Here is a 16,886-nt window from a genome sequence, read left to right as displayed (position 1 = left end):
AGGCAGGGTGGTTGGAAGCGAAGGGGAGAAACGGTGATCACAAGACTAAGAATTGGACATACAGGTCTCAATCACAATCTCAGTCGCTTACGGAAACACGCAACAGGATTAAGCATAAAGTGTGACAAAAGAGAGACTGTAGAACATGTATTTCTAGAGTGTGAAGCATACAGCACAGAGAGAACCATAGGCCTACTGATAGAAAAAGTGAAATAATTAGGATATACACATTTATCAGTAGAGGGTTTACTTTCTTTTTCTACATCAAAACCATCAGCATGGCCAGTTCTCAAGGTACTTAAAAGAAAGGTTTATTTGATAGAAATTAAGAACAACCAAGAATCATTTTTATTTTATTTTTTATTTTTTAATATAAGCGTCTAAATCCGCATTGAAGCTCCACACCCCAAACAGTTGGTGGTGGTAATGCACCAAATTGGTATGCCAACCGCCAATCAATTTAAAGAAGAAGAAGAAGAAGAAGAAGAAGAAGGCAAACATGAACTAACAAACACTATACGTGACACATGTTCACAATCGAGACTCTGGTTGTTTGTGAACCCTTTATTTTGATGGTCCCTTTTGAACATTCTGTTGTCAACTAACTCTCATTAGAGTATTAGTAGACTGTCTGCTTAATATCTGCAAACTCTTTATTGTGATGCTCCTCCAACAGACACTCTACTGACTATAAATAACTTTGCAACTATGCCAACTTATTCTAACCCTAACTGTCACAAGTAGCCTGTGACCTATGACTTTTATTTTGAAAGGACTGCTGAAGTGCATGTACACCCACAAACTGATTACAATAATACACACACACAATCTAGATGCCGGCAAAATAACATCATATATACTAGATGTGTGGTTATTTTTCTGTTTAGGTGGTGTGATAGGCCCTCTGCTTAGTTCCATGGTTTTGTTTGTATAACTTTCTTTTGTTGGTTGTTTGTTTTGTTATATGATTTAACATTCAAAGAAACCACACCAAACTCGTTTACAAATGTTAACAGTTTATTTCCCCTGTAACAAACTAGCATATACACACGTAAAATACTGTTGTACTCACATTGTGGGTCACTTTTCAACTGGCAAACCCATGTGCAGCGACGGCTGCCATTTTAAACCTTCTATTTGCCCATTAGGAAGGACTCTTTCATTGTCCGTGACATCACAGGGGGAAATCAGGGAAATTATCATTTCTCAGGTATTATTCTTTGCAATGTTCAGGTATCGCTTTGTAAGTTATCGTGTGATGCATGGGTTGCATATTAATACCATTTGTTTAAAGTATTTGTGTAATTTTATCTTACTTTAAAATGATCATTTAGTTTATGGTATGTTCCAGAAGTGGGAGGAGCCTAACTCTATAAAAGAGCTCCTGGTAGCCATTTTAGGAGAGTTGTTTGGAGTGTGGGATTACTCCTTGTATTTCTGGGCCTGAAGAGTGGCATAGCCAGAATACATGTGAACCTCTATACATTTGTATATCTTTTTATTTTATTCGTTTGCCTTAGTTTTTGTCCTGTATATATTTTTGCTTGGGAATCACGATTTTTGCACCAAAATAAACACCCTGGACTGTGAATTATTCCCCATCGTCATTGATTTTACACCTTCACCGAGCGGTACACCCTAACAAGTGGTGTCAGAAGTGGGATAAGTACCAGTCAAGTGACGTGTGGGGAGATTGCCTTTTCTGACATGCCTCCCAAACTAAGGAGTCAGCCTGAGGAAGGTACAGTTCAGGATGTGGACCAGGGTGCCATAGGAGGTGACCCAGAGGCGAGTGAGCAACCGGCTGAGTTTCCGTCTGCTGGAGGGGATGCTGCAGTAACGGCTCTTTCACGGATGTTTGAGTCCTTCATGCGGTATCAGCGAGAGCGAGATGAACGGCAGGAACGAGAAACCGCTAGACGAGAGCAACACTACAAAGTTCTCAGTCATCAAGTCACCCAAATGCAGCTTGATATGGAGCGTTCCCGAGTTTCAGGTACAGACCATGATGGATCAGCTGCCAGGGTTAAAAGCCAGGAGCCAAAATTGGCCAGGCTTGAGGACAATGATGATATAGAACACTTTTTGACCACTTTTGAGAGACTGGCGGAAGTTTACCAGTGGCCGAGAGGAGACTGGGCCATACGCCTAATACCCCTGCTCACAGGCAAGGCCAGGAGTGCTTTTGTGGCCATGAACTCTTCCCAGACACAGGATTATGACCAGCTGAAGGAAGCCATACTGAAAAAGTATGAGATCAGCACTGAGACCTATCGGCTAAGGTTCCGTTCTTTAAATACCCCAATGCATGAGTCACCCCAAGAACTCTACACTCGTCTTAAAGATCTGTTTTGCAAGTGGATCCAGTTCAACAAAAGCAGTAAAGGCTGCATTATGGAGGCTATTGTGCTTGAACAGTTTCTGCGGGTGTTACATCCAGAGGTGAGGACCTGGGTCAAGGAACGGAATCCAACCACTGCTGGGGAGGCTGCTAACCTGGTGGAGGCCTATATAGCTGCAAGGAGGGGTCCAGGAAACTTCCACTATGCGGGCATCCTGCAGGCCACCAAGGGTAGGTCTGAGGGTTTGGGGGTGTGGTCAAGCTCTAAAAGCCAAACTAAGATTCTGAAATCTACATGCATTGAACCCACAACATCTGTACCCCTACCTCAAACCATTGTCAAAAATGAAGTTGTGTGTTTTAATTGTGGTGAGCCAGGACATACTAGACCTCATTGCCCCTTGAAAAAGCCTAAGACAGCTAGTCTCTGTTATGTTCCCCGATTAGTACAGTATGCAACCCCTGAACATGACTTAGAGCCAGTTGTCACTGTTCTGCTGAATGGGAAGCCACTTGCAGCTTTGGTGGACACAGGTTGTGCCCACACATTGGTAGAGGCCAAATATGTCCCCCGAGATAGCTGGAGTGAAGAGGAGACTGTGACTGTTTGCTGTGTTCATGGGGACAGTACTAATTTGCCACAAGCGGAAGTCTACATTGAGGTGCATAATCAGCCATATCTTATGAAGGTTGGAGTAGCTCAGAGTCTGCCATACCCCATTTTGCTAGGCACAGATTTGCCAGTGTTGGTGGATTTGGTACAGGAGACTGCATGGTGTGGAATAGTAACAAGGGCTCGGGCTAAGAAGCAAGCACAAAACACACCATTCCAAGAGAATGAGGAGGCACTGCAGTCCATGCCTTTTTTTTCTGAGGTTATTGCTGCAGAGCCAAAACCTACAGTAGAGGATCGGCTGCAGCTACGTAGAGAGTGTGTGGAAAGCTTGATGGAGACCACAGAGGAAGCTGAGGTAGAGACAGAGGAACCTGACTTAAGTGATACAGACATTGTCATTCCAAATAATCTAGCTAAGCTCCAGAGTGAAGATTCCACCTTAGCTGACTGTTTTAAGCAGGTACAGGACAAAGAAGTGAATGTTTGTTTGAGTGAGAGGTTTGTGCTCAATAATGGACTCTTGTACAGAGAAAGTAAGGAGGAAGGCATGCAGTTGGTTGTACCCCAGACACAGAGAAGGGAGGTATTAGATCTAGGACACTCCATTCCCTGGGCAGGTCACTTGGGATTTATGAAAACCTTAATGCGGATTGCGAAGAGGTTTTATTGGCCAAGAATGTACAGCGATGTGAAGGAGTTCTGTAAGACATGCCCTGAGTGTCAGCTCGTTGTTGGTCGCACCCCTGCTTATGCCCCACTTATTCCATTACCTGTTGTTGACTCTCCCTTTGAAAGAATAGGAGTGGATATAGTTGGCCCACTGGAAAGAAGTCAGGCAGGGAACAGATTCATTTTAGTAATTTGTGACTATGCTACAAGGTACCCTGAGGCTTATCCCCTTAGAGAGGTCACTGCCAAACAGATATCCACAACACTTTTAAGATTCTTTTCACAAGTGGGCATACCACGAGAGGTTCTCACAGACCAAGGACCCAACTTCATGAGCCATACTCTACACCAGGTATATCAACTGCTAGGGATTAAGAGAGTGCGAACCACCCCGTATCACCCTCAGACAGATGGGCTGGTCGAACGGTTTAACCAGACCCTAAAAGCCATGCTCAAAAAGTTTGTCTCCGAAACCGGCAAAGACTGGGACAAGTGGTTGCCTTTCCTTCTTTTTGCCTATCGGGAAGTACCCCAGGCCTCAACAGGATTCTCCCCTTTTGAACTCCTTTATGCACATCCTGTTAGAGGACCCTTGGATGTGCTGAAAGAGAGCTGGGAAGATACACATAAGTCCAGTAAGCAAAACATTCTGACTTATGTCCTCAAGATGAGAGAGCAACTCCAAAAGACCACAGCTCAAGCCCGAAGGAACTTGCTCCAGTCCCAAGCCCAGCAGAAAGAGTGGTATGACAAAGCTGCCCGAACACGCAGTTTCAATCCTGGTGATAAGGTCCTCTTGCTGTTGCCAACATTGGAAAACAAGCTGTTGGCGAAGTGGCAAGGTCCCTATGAAGTGAAGCGAAAAGTGGGTCCAGTGACCTACGAAATCGAGATTCCTTCCAGAAGCCAGCCTTTGCAGGTATTCCACATCAACATGCTAAAGAAATGGCATTCCCGTATATCACCATCAGATATGGCCGAAAGCACAGCAGCCCCAGTGATGGACAACGCTATGTTTGTGAGAGCAGTAGCAGAGGAGGAGGAGGTTGAAGAGCAATACATCCCTGGACATCCAGGCAAGAGCGAGTTAAATCTCAATCACTTGACTGAGAAACAGAAACAGCAGCTGATGGGATGCTTACCTGACCAACTTTTCATGGAGGTACCCGGTAGGACAGACCTGATCAGTCACTCCATCATTTTGAACTGCCCCAAACCCATCCGACAGCCTGTCTATCGTGTACCTGAAAGACTGCTGCCAGTGATGAAAGAGGAGCTAAAGACCATGCAGAGTCTGGGGGTAATCGAACCATCCACCAGTGAGTGGAGCAGCCCTATTGTGCTGGTACCTAAGAAGGATGGCACTCTACGGTTCTGCCTGGACTTCCGTAAACTGAATAGTGTCAGTAAGTTTGACCCTTATCCCATGCCAAGAGTGGATGAACTGGTTGAAAGACTTGGAAGAGCAAAATACCTCAGTACTCTAGATCTCTGCAAGGGGTACTGGCAAGTTCCATTGAAGCCAGAATGCAAGGAGCTTACAGCATTTAAGACCCCATTTGGACACTTTCAGTTCCAGGTTCTTCCATTTGGGCTTCATGGTGCTCCAGCAACATTTCAGAGAATGATGGACCAGATTCTCCAAGGGACGGAAATGTTTGCTGCAGCCTACTTAGACGATATTGTCATCTTTAGCCAAAGCTGGGAGGAACATTTAGGGCATCTCCAAGAGGTACTAAAGAGGATAAAGACTGCTGGATTGACCATCCGCCCAGACAAGTGTGGCCTGGCCAAGGCTGAGACCCAATACCTGGGGTATGTACTGGGACATGGGGTGGTCCGACCACAAGTTGGTAAAATTGAAGCCATTAAGAATGCTGAGAGGCCTGTGACTAAAAAGCAGGTACGGTCCTTTTTGGGACTGGTTGGTTGGTACCGAAGGTTTGTACCAAACTTCTCAGCCCGGGCAGTTGCCCTGACTAACCTCACCAAAAAGTGCCACCCAAACAAGGTGAATTGGACTATGGACTGTGAAAAGGCCTTCCAGGATTTGAAGGACTCGTTATGTAAGGAACCACTGCTTCAGAGTCCTGACTTTGAGCAACTGTTTACTGTGCAGACTGATGCTTCAGAGCATGGCCTAGGAGCTGTGCTGTTGCAGGGTGAACAAGGACATCTAAAACCCATTGCTTATATTAGCAGGAAGCTCCTTCCCCGGGAGACAAAGTACTCAACGGTGGAGAAGGAATGCCTTGCAATTAAATGGGCATTAGACTCTCTGCGATACTATTTGCTGGGACGCACGTTTCGGCTAGAGACTGACCATCGGGCACTGGCCTGGTTGGGCAAAATGAGGGACACTAATGCCCGAATAACTAGGTGGTTTCTAGCCATTCAGCCCTTTGATTTTGAGGTGCTGTACAGGAAAGGAGCACAGAATTGTACCGCTGATTTTCTCTCAAGGACACCTCAAGCGGTGTCAAGAGAGGGAGGGGGAAATGTCACAAGTAGCCTGTGACCTATGACTTTTATTTTGAAAGGACTGCTGAAGTGCATGTACACCCACAAACTGATTACAATAATACACACACACAATCTAGATGCCGGCAAAATAACATCATATATACTAGATGTGTGGTTATTTTTCTGTTTAGGTGGTGTAATAGGCCCTCTGCTTAGTTCCATGGTTTTGTTTGTATAACTTTCTTTTGTTGGTTGTTTGTTTTGTTATATGATTTAACATTCAAAGAAACCACACCAAACTCGTTACAAATGTTAACAGTTTATTTCCCCTGTAACAAACTAGCATATACACACGTAAAATACTGTTGTACTCACATTGTGGGTCACTTTTCAACTGGCAAACCCATGTGCAGCGACGGCTGCCATTTTAAACCTTCTATTTGCCCATTAGGAAGGACTCTTTCATTGTCCGTGACATCACAGGGGGAAATCAGGGAAATTATCATTTCTCAGGTATTATTCTTTGCAATGTTCAGGTATCGCTTTGTAAGTTATCGTGTGATGCATGGGTTGCATATTAATACCATTTGTTTAAAGTATTTGTGTAATTTTATCTTACTTTAAAATAATCATTTAGTTTATGGTATGTTCCAGAAGTGGGAGGAGCCTAACTCTATAAAAAAGCTCCTGGTAGCCATTTTAGGAGAGTTGTTTGGAGTGTGGGATTACTCCTTGTATTTCTGGGCCTGAAGAGTGGCATAGCCAGAATACATGTGAACCTCTATACATTTGTATATCTTTTTATTTTATTCGTTTGCCTTAGTTTTTGTCCTGTATATATTTTTGCTTGGGAATCACGATTTTTGCACCAAAATAAACACCCTGGACTGTGAATTATTCCCCATCGTCATTGATTTTACACCTTCACCGAGCGGTACACCCTAACACTAACCCTACCAGTCTACTAATGCTCTACTAACACTCTAATGATAGTTAGTAGACATGAAGGGGGAATGTTATTTATAGACAACAGAATGTGTTAAAGGGACCGTCCAAATAAAGTGATGCCGTGAATAAATATGTTAGTGTGTTATGCTGTCTTGGTCATCGCAGCACTCCCCACATAGGAACAAAACTCTTAAATCTATGATTTTTTTATTGTCATGTTTGTGGTCTCTCAAATGTAGAAAATCTGTTAAGATCTTAAAAATCTTTTAGTGTGGGCCAGACTTAAGATAAAGAACGCAACGACTGAATTCAAAAGATGTATTTCAACTATGGTGTTAAATGTGGACAGACGGCACATGCAAATGTTCTAGTGTTACTTATTTACAGCTTAATTGTGTTGCATCAAATGTGTTCTGTTGGCTTTTTCTTCTGAGGCAGGACCTTTCTGTCTGTGAATGTGATATGATGTTTATTAGTCAGAGAATCTATTGTGAAATAAATGGCTCCTCTCCTTTAGTCTGTTGTTTTGCTTTTCAAGAGGCCGTTAGCTCAGTGCTTTGTGTTAATGAAACATTAGTTTACTCAAGAGATCAGTTGATAGTGTTGCTCACACTATTTCTGCAGCACAACACGTGATTCACATAAAATTACAGGACATAAACAGCTTTACATAAAATCTGTATTTTATTGTGCAGATCCACTATAGATGTATCATTTTATCTGAACTGTATCATGCTTTACACATACATGAAATCGAATAGATAAACAACACATTATATCTAGTTTTATATATTGATAGCTTTATTTGTTTACCAAGTTTGTTACGTTATGCATCCCTGCATCAGGTTTTGGGCTACATGATATTGTTGATTTCACTGTTTGTGGAAAAGGAAGTAGAGGAAAGCTTCTGTAATTGAGTTTCAGTGGTGAAGAGTCTGAGGGTTTGATGAGGAAAGTTAAACACACATCTGCGGTGATCCATCTATCAGTCACAGAGGAGAATGAGGGTCCATCAGTTTTTCTGCTGGCTTTGATTGCTCTTGATATCACCAGCAGGAGGAAAAACTGCTGAAGACCCTCTTCTGGACGAGACACCAGACCACTGACCCTTTCTCAGGAGCAATATCCACAGACTTTAATAGAGTGGATCCATTTATCTTCATCTCTATTATCATTTAGATATATAATATAGAACTCAAATTTCCATGTAAGCTGCATATTTCACTTTAAATTACTTGTACAATAATATAGTTAAAATTACAAACCAGAACGACTGCTTTTCAAAAACATGTGAAACATTATTTCACTGCATGTGTCACGGTTCATGGGTGAACATTCTGAACTTGTTAATAAATTGTTAATATTTAACATCTGCGACTGAATCCTCAGCCTGTTACAGTAGATGTTTAATTTTATGCAATGAGATTATTTTATGCTGATTTTAAAATTGTTCTCTTGCATATATATTTTTTTACATAATAATTCCAACATGGATAAACTTCCCAACCTGATGAAGTCATTAGAGCACAATAATCACTATATGAAGACGAATACTGATATCTCCAGTACCTGAAACAACAATGAAGAAGACTGTTTGATTTTCAGTATAGTCAGTTATGAGTATGATATCATATTTACAGTAGAGAAATTCTGGCTAATAATCAGTTAAATTCAGTGATCTCTCACCCTTTTGTTATTGTGGTGCCATCGATCCATTTCCACACTCCCGCTGTTTTACTCAGACCGATCCAAAAATGATCATTACCTGCAACCTTCTGCAAAAACTCCTGTTATGATACAACAGTAAAATATAGTATAATATATATGTAGTAATATTTACAATAACAGTAATAATACACCTCTCTCTCATCAGTTAAAACAGAACAACCGTGTCAATGTTCACAAACAAACACAAAATCTTTTTCTTTCTCACTCACTTGTTCCTCTTTGCTGTTTATGATCACTAGATCTGCTCTTCTCTGTCGACAGTCTTGTCTGCTGTCACTCCAGCTCTTCATCTCAGATGAAATATAATAAAAACTGAAGTTGTAGTAAATCCATTTAAAGTTGTCAGAACGCTGATCTATTATAAACCAGTTTAGATATTAGTTTACACAGTTTAGCTTTGTCCGTGTTTAAATTTATTTAATGAACAGACACTTGATGTTTAAGTCAATGCTTATTTTTATTGAAGTGGAATGGTAGGAAAAGGGTAATTTTTTAATGATTTAATGAGGAAATCACAAAATTACCTTGTTCATAAAGGACACATTGGAGTTCATCAATCTTGTTTTTAATCTGCTCTCTTTCTGCAGTCAGATTATTATTCATGATCAGGAAATGTTCTTTATCTTCTATTAATTTTTTATTCTTTGTAAAAATCTGTTCTCTTTCCTCAGTCAGATTATTATTGTGGATCAGTATCTGCTCATATTTGGTAAGTATCTTCTGTCTTTCTGCAGTCAGATAATTATTGTGGTTCAGTAACTGGTTTCTCTCGGTGGTGAAATACACACAGAGCATCATTACAGCAGTCAGCAGAAGAACACACACCAGACACAAACACACTTCAACTGCTCTGTGCTTTCTGTTCTTCACTGAGACACTTCCTGTAGACGACAGACAAGATGAAATTAGTCGTCACACTTCTATACTTCATTATAATGAACTTTACTCTTACAGTTTTGCTCAATCGCTTCGGCTCAATTCTCAAACAAGATCTCTCAAAACAATAAGTTCAGATCTCTGAACAATTCATTTCTTGTTCAACCAAATTTAAACTTTTTTATTTAAGCAAATTGCACGTGTTTTGCACAAGTGTTTTGGTGTAAATGAATCCTACACAATATCTTAATACTCATGGCCTGCTGATCAAAACTGACGAGTTGATTCTCTGTAAGTTTGTCACACTATTCAACACATCTAAACAGTCTTTCATCGTGTGAGCCATTCAGTCATCAAAATCTGTCAGACATACGTGTAATTTCTATTTCTAAGAATATTTACAACGTGGCATGTTTCGCATCTCACTTGATAACAAAAAAAAAAAAAATGAAATGTTTTGGGCGAGTAACTACATTTTTCAGACATGATAAAACAAATGTGACAATTGAGTTTAGAGAATGTTTAGATTGTTTAAAAAATAATCCAAAGCTATTGAGAAAAACGCAGGAGATACTACAATACTTCTGTCTCTCTGTTATAATGTATCAGATGAATTACGTTACCAGTGTGTTGAAGTGGCTGATGTCTCTCTGTGTTTGTCCTCAGATCATGATATCTCACAGTATCTGCACTGTCATAGATATCCACCATCATCTCCACTCTTTCTCCTCTGTCCATTTCTACAGTCTCAGTCATCAACATCACGTCATCATATATAACTTCAGCTATCTCTGATCTCTTAACGTTATTCATTATAACACTGTGTTAATGCTGAGCTTGTTCTAGCTTCAGATTGTTTAGGCTGCAATGCATTGCATTTCATCAGCCTGTCGGAAAGTAAACGGAAATAAATACGTCGGAAATGAACTCACAATCAAACTGTTGGTGGTCAATGTGTGAATCATGTGACATTCAAGTTGCCAAGACAGGAAGGACTGAGATGCACCTATTCACACCAAGAGTCTAAAAACAGAACATGTATGATCATAAGAGGTCAGGCAATCATCTCATAATTTTCTGTCTTTTCTCTAAAGCTGAATTTTGTGATTTCGGGCACCATTAAAGCATCACCAGATGGATTTGCAAAAATTATTGTTTTCAAACATGTTTCCTCAAACAATCTTGTCTTCCATTGGTTGGCAAACAGACTGGTCCCGTCTTTAGACAATAAAAATGTGTACAGGAAGTGTAGAGATTCACTTTTTAAAATGGAGTGAGTTTTAAAATATTTAAAATGTTTTATTTGATTGCAGACCACAAACTTTTGACCTCAATGGTGTTATTGTTCTTGAGCTTAGCTATTATGATGATGATAAATGGTTCAACCTTCACTAAACTGGGCTGGAAATGGTGTTATTTCATTCAGTTCAATCTGTTCAAAAGGCAAATTGAAAATTTTCCAGGTACTGTGGGGACATCAGAGCTGTGTGTCACTGCCAAGAGTGGCAGTACGATCAGTGAGAAAAGGGCCGAGCACTGAGCCCTGAGGTACACCAGCGGTTAAATGATTTGACTTAAAGGGGTCATGACATGGTTTTTTTTATTTTACTATTATGTTCCCTTAGGTGCAATTATAGTATTACTATATTTTTTTTTACAAAAAACTTTTAAAATGTAGTGATTTATGACCTTTTCCCACCCTGTTTCTCATCCTCTGATTCAAACAGTCTGTTTTGGGGGTGTTTCCCCTTTAAGAGTTCAGTGTTAACGCCCACTGTTATGATTGGCTAACGTCAGTGCCTATGCATCAATTATTAACGCCCCCAGCCAGAACATTTGCGGATTCGGCGCAACTGTTTAATAGCGGGTGATGCATGCGAAGCGATGGCTCTTGCAATGATAAAACCTTATTATGTTTGAGCCGGAATCAGAGGAAAATGAACCATCACCACAACAACGAAGACTGGATCAGCCCGTGTCCACATGGAAAGTGAAACTATTTTGAATTAATAAAAAAAAATTAACCCGAGACACTTGAAAACGAATTATTGTTGCATAATTATCCTATAGCTTAATTTGCTAACAGTTTAACATTATTTAACTAATTCCAATGAAATGATAGGGTGTACCACGGACAAAAATGCATGCACAGACAGGCCATCTTAGAAGATGCAGCATTGATAAAGGCAACATTTTTAATTTTCTATCACATGTAGGCCTACTAGAAAGGCGACAGATTTTCAAGATTCTCTTATACAAATGTGTTTATATTAGCCATGGTAAAAAGTAAGTTTGCGTCGTCGTTATTGAGCCTAGAATAGTCGGCACGGACTTCTTTGAGCAACAGTTTTCTGGCAAAGCCAAGCATCATATTGGGATTTTTTCCTCAAAACAGTCATCCTTCAAATGTATAGAACACTGCCGTGACTGAGACGTCCGCAAAAAATAAAGTGCATCCATTTTTCCCTGACGACTGGATCTTTCAGCGTATTTAAAAAGTAGTTTAAAGTTTTAAATACATTACTTACAGTTTGCGTCGTCGATGTTGAGCCCAGAATAGTCGGCACGGACTTATCTTTGAGCAACAGTTTTCTGGCAAAGCTCAAAACAGTCTCAAAACAGTCATCCTTCAAATGTAGAACAAACGCTTAAACTAACACTGCCGTGACTGAGACGTCCGCAAAAAATAAAGTGCATCCATTTTTCCCTGACGACTGGATCTTTCGCAGCGTATTCAAAGATGTTGTTTGTCCACAGCCAGGAGCAGCACATCTGCGGCGTCGTAATTTCCCTGTACACTGACCCACTCGCTGTCCGTCGACTGAACACTTGTGAGGCGCGCAGCGCGCGGGCGCGACAACGATACGAAATGAGCGTAGTTGCCTTGCGCTTTAAGCGTAGTTGTCTTGTTCTGGAGGCGGTCTATATGCAAACGCTGGCACGTCACTTCGTACCGTGACGTCACTTCTTACCATGGATCCAGAACGAGCTGTATTTCGAGCTTGATTAAATAAATGATTCGTTTATAATGGGGAGGAAGTCTTAAGCTATGAAACTTGCAGGACGTTTTAATGGTACAAAGACCTCTTATATACCAAAAGATCAAGGCAAATTTGGTTTCTCATGTCATGACCCCTTTAAAGCAACCACACACTACAGGATAATCAAGCCCATAAGCAGTTGGGAAGGGGAAAGCTCCAAAGGTGTTGCTCTGTAAGTCAGTAAGGCTTTGTTTCTTTAGTCCCCAATCCTTTAATCGTGCGTACAACTCTTTCAGCCTCTCCGTTAGCTTGGGGATAATGAGGGTTGCTTGTAGTGTGTTTGAGATTGCATTCATGTGCAAACTGTTGTAATTTATGTGATACGAACTGTGGACCGTTGTGGGAAATGACCTCCTCCAGAATGCCATGATGAGCAAAAACATCTTTGACTGCTCTGACTGTGACCTCAGAAGATGTGACGTTCAGATCTGCAACCTCTGGAAAAATAGTCCACAATGAGCGGGTACGTTTTCTTTTGCCCTTCAAAAAGATCCATCCCAACTTTTTGCCAAGGACGTGCCGGAAGAGAAGTAGGTAAGAGTGGTTCACAGTTAACTATTTTGTGGTGATTACATGTGTGACAGTGTTCAACCATCTGACGAATATGTGATGAAATACCCGGCCACCAGACTGAGTGTTGTGCTCTAGCATGGCACTTTATCATGCCCTGGTGCTCGTCTTGTATTTTTGTCAGAATCTCTTTCTGCAATGTCACTGAAATGATAAGTCGGTCACCTTTCAACAGGATGTCATCAGGGAGTCAGTTCTGCTCTCACATATGGCATCAGCTCTTTGCTCACTGTGTGTTTTTATGGCCACTCTTTTCAAGACAGTGTCTCTCACCTTTTTGCAGGTTACATCCTCTGCTTGGACCCACATCCAGAGTGAAAGTGAAAGTGTGTCTGCTGTGATTAAATTTTTTCCTGGAACATGTTGGATAGTCAAAACTAAATCGAAAGGTGAAATCTGAGAATCCTGGGTGGGAGTTTGTCCAGTCCTCTGCTTTCCAGCAGTGGTTTGAGAGGTTTATGGTCAGTAAGAATCGTAAAATGCAGACCTTGTAGATATGACACCAGTCTCTCACACGTTCACATCACTTCCAGCTCTATTGGTGAACTCAATGTCTCTTTCAATCTGCAAAAAGTTTGTCTCTGTGGCTCATCCCACACCTATCCGTTTTTTTGTCTGAGCAGTTCCTTCAGTGGGTGGTGAATGAAGCAAGTTGTGGTAGAAATTTAGCGAGGTAGTTTGCCATTCCTGGTACTTTGCTTACATCTGCCTTTGGTTCTGGCAAGTGTAGCCCTGACCGTGCTTGGGTCTGCCTCCAGGCCTCTTTCTGTGATCTTGTGACCAACGAAAAGCATTTCAGTCTTAGCAAACTAAAATGTTTCGTTCAAAGTGAGTTTCTGACATTTATCAGATGCTGGTAGTATTTAAGTTTTTTTCGGCCAAAGACAAGAATGGCATCTGTATGATGTTTAACACCACTGAAATCCTCCAGTAGTTTAGACATTCGCCAATTCCAAATGAAAGTCTATTGGAAAAGTATCTCCTGAATGGATTAATGAATGTGGTGAGTGTTCTCGACTCGTGGGTCAGGGGAATCTGGCAAAATGCTGATCAGGTTTTGTGAATGTTGTGGCGTCTGACAGCATGGCTAAAGATTGATTGACAGCTGGAAGAATGTGGTCCTCTCTCTTGATCTAGTTGTTTAGGTTTGGCAAGTCCACACACATACAAATTCTATACAGTGTCACTTGAGTTTAGTCTTCAACTCAATGTGATATGGGTCATTCAGCAATTCTAGACTACTGAACACTGATTGAAACTCTGCAATGTAGTTGATGTTATGTTGTGTGACTGTATCAGTTTGATGAATGAGATTCAGGGCCTCTACAGCAGGAAGACCCAGAAGAGATTTTGTGAGTTTGTTTACAACATACACATCTTGAATGCTACTGTGTCCTTTTGCACTCAGTACACACTGAAAAACATCCTTTTACATCCAGAATGTAATGCCCTGTGCCGTACAGTACTTTTGGCGGTGTTTACTCACCGAACTTGTTTGCTTTGAAAATGTTCTCTGGAACGGCAGTCACAGCTGCTCCTGTGTCAAGTTTAAATTTGATAGGAGTTCAATTTACAGTAACAGTCTCTGTCCACTCCGTTAACGGTCCCTGTCGATGCCTCTGTGTAGTGACGTACCACTGTTGAGTGGCATCCTCTCTGGGTGTGTTGACTCTGCCCTAGATACACGCAGGTAATGAGCGTCTCATTCCAAGGGGAATATTAAGGAGGCGGTTTTGCCAGCGGGTGTGGTGTCATTGTGTGACCGTCTTTCTAGTGCCCTAGTTGGAGGTGAATCCTGCGGCCGTTTGTGATTGTGCTCGAACCTACAGGATGTTAAACGTGTTACCCTTGTCAGGTGCGGTGCTGTTTGCTGATAAGCGCACGTTGTGCTGAGGGTTTGCGCTCGTTGGCAATGCGCTCTGTTTGCCGGATACAAGCGCATGTTGTGTGTATCCGGTGGATTGCTGCTTGGCTCCCTGGTAGGTCTCTTTCTAGCTCTTGCGGCTGTATTTATTTTATTATGGTGTGTGTTATGGGGGTTATTTTTGTATTCCAGCTCGTCTTTGTGAACTCTTTAATCTGTTGGATGCTTGTTGTGTTATGAATAATATATTTTATTTTTCTTCATCCAACCATGGTACCTGGCTATCACTTTACAGCCCTGGAAATTATGTCACCGTGAGTGATACTCGGTTTGTCTGAGGTTTGTGGCACCATTTCATCAATAACTTCTGATAATTCTCAGGTTTGAGTGTTTTTTTAGTCTTTTCATTTGTAAGATGAACTGTGTTACTGCACAGGGAAGAGGGGTCGTGAATTGTAACCGGCCTGTACATGTTCATGGCAGTGTTCAATTCACAATCACTGGAACCAATGATTGCAGGTTTGAGTGGTTTGTGGTCTTTTTCTGTTAGATACGTTTGGTTATTTCGTGCTTTTGTATATTGGGTCTTATAAACTGGGTACCCACATTTAAGAACATTTATTATTTTGTAATTTGTATTTCTTGCGTTTCAGGTGCCGTGAGTCCGGAGCAGGAGGGCTAGTTGCTCTATTTGGAGGTGGGTCCTGATGAGGCAGTGTGGTCTACAACCCATTGTGATTGATCTTTGGTTGAAGTGAGTGTGCGTGAGTGTGTGTGTGTTTGAAGTGTAGTGCACGTGCGGGTGCTCCTTGACCATCACTGAAGTTTGCGAAGTCTGGCTCTAACTCGTCCTGATAACCACGAGCCCTGTGAGTTTGTTTATTAATGTCATTGTCATTTCTGTTGTGTGATTATGTTAGCTGTGATTGAGCCTTTGTCGGCTCAAAACATAATGTATTTTTTGCACTCCAGCATTTTATCTTTGTTTAATAAAGAATCTTTGTAATTGGTCATATCCACGTCTCAGAGTCTCTGTGTAAGGGAAAATCGAATCTGTGTGTCCCTACTATGACACTTCCCTGGCTTAGTGGCAAGGGTTGCATAATCGACTCTCTTTCTCTTTGCTCTCTCTTCTCTCTCTCTCTTTGCTAATTTCTCTTCGTCATCAACATACCACTTGCCACGAGGGTGTTCGTATTAATTTTGGGCATTTTACTGTTTTGAGACAATCCTGCATTGATTTTGAACCCGGTACCACAGTACCAAAAGAAATCACATTAAAAATAAGTTATTGATTGCATTTTAAGCAGTAAGTTTGACATTAAATCACATTAATGATGTTAACAAATAAATCAGACAATTCACCAGCAATTTAGTGATATCCTGGCCTTGACTGGTCTAATCCAGAGTCCGAGACAAGACTGAGTACAAATGCGGTTGAGACCGGGACAAGAACTTCTAAAAATGGTCTGTACCTTTTCTAAAAAAGGACCTGCCCATCAGTGAATGTGATATGATTTTTATTAGTCAGAGAATCTGTTGTGAAATAAATGGCTCATTTTATTAAGTCTGTTGTTTTGCTTTTCAAGAAGCCGTTAGCTCAGTGCTTTGTGTTAATGAAACATTAGTTTACTCAAGAGATCAGTTGAAAGTGTTGCTCATACTAGTCCTTGATTCTGAGCCGTTTTCGAAGCCGTTGTAAATTACTCAGCAATATAATCAACACTTGCAAGTGTACACTTTGAAGAGTTAAAATGACAAAGAAGGTTA

The 16,886-nt window shown here is 41.2% G+C and overlaps 1 protein-coding gene across 1 annotated transcript; it reads right to left on the bottom strand.

Annotated features, from left to right (window-relative positions):
* Nucleotides 1–7,705: 7,705 nt before the first annotated feature.
* Nucleotides 7,706–10,540, bottom strand: LOC306991966 (uncharacterized protein). Its single transcript, XM_079600306.1, has 5 exons — nt 10,265–10,540; nt 9,290–9,646; nt 8,975–9,120; nt 8,724–8,824; nt 7,706–8,606 (listed from the first exon to the last, which is right to left on the bottom strand). Exons 1-5 carry the CDS (start codon nt 10,452–10,454, stop codon nt 8,468–8,470), a joined length of 933 nt encoding a protein of 310 aa, XP_079456432.1. The 5' UTR covers nt 10,455–10,540; the 3' UTR covers nt 7,706–8,467.
* Between the last annotated feature and the right edge of the window lie 6,346 nt (nt 10,541–16,886).

This window comes from Phoxinus phoxinus (genome assembly GCF_949152265.1).
Source record: "Phoxinus phoxinus genome assembly, chromosome: 23".
Classification (NCBI taxonomy): Eukaryota; Metazoa; Chordata; class Actinopteri; order Cypriniformes; family Leuciscidae; genus Phoxinus; species Phoxinus phoxinus.
This window is presented reverse-complemented; position numbering and strand designations above follow the sequence as displayed.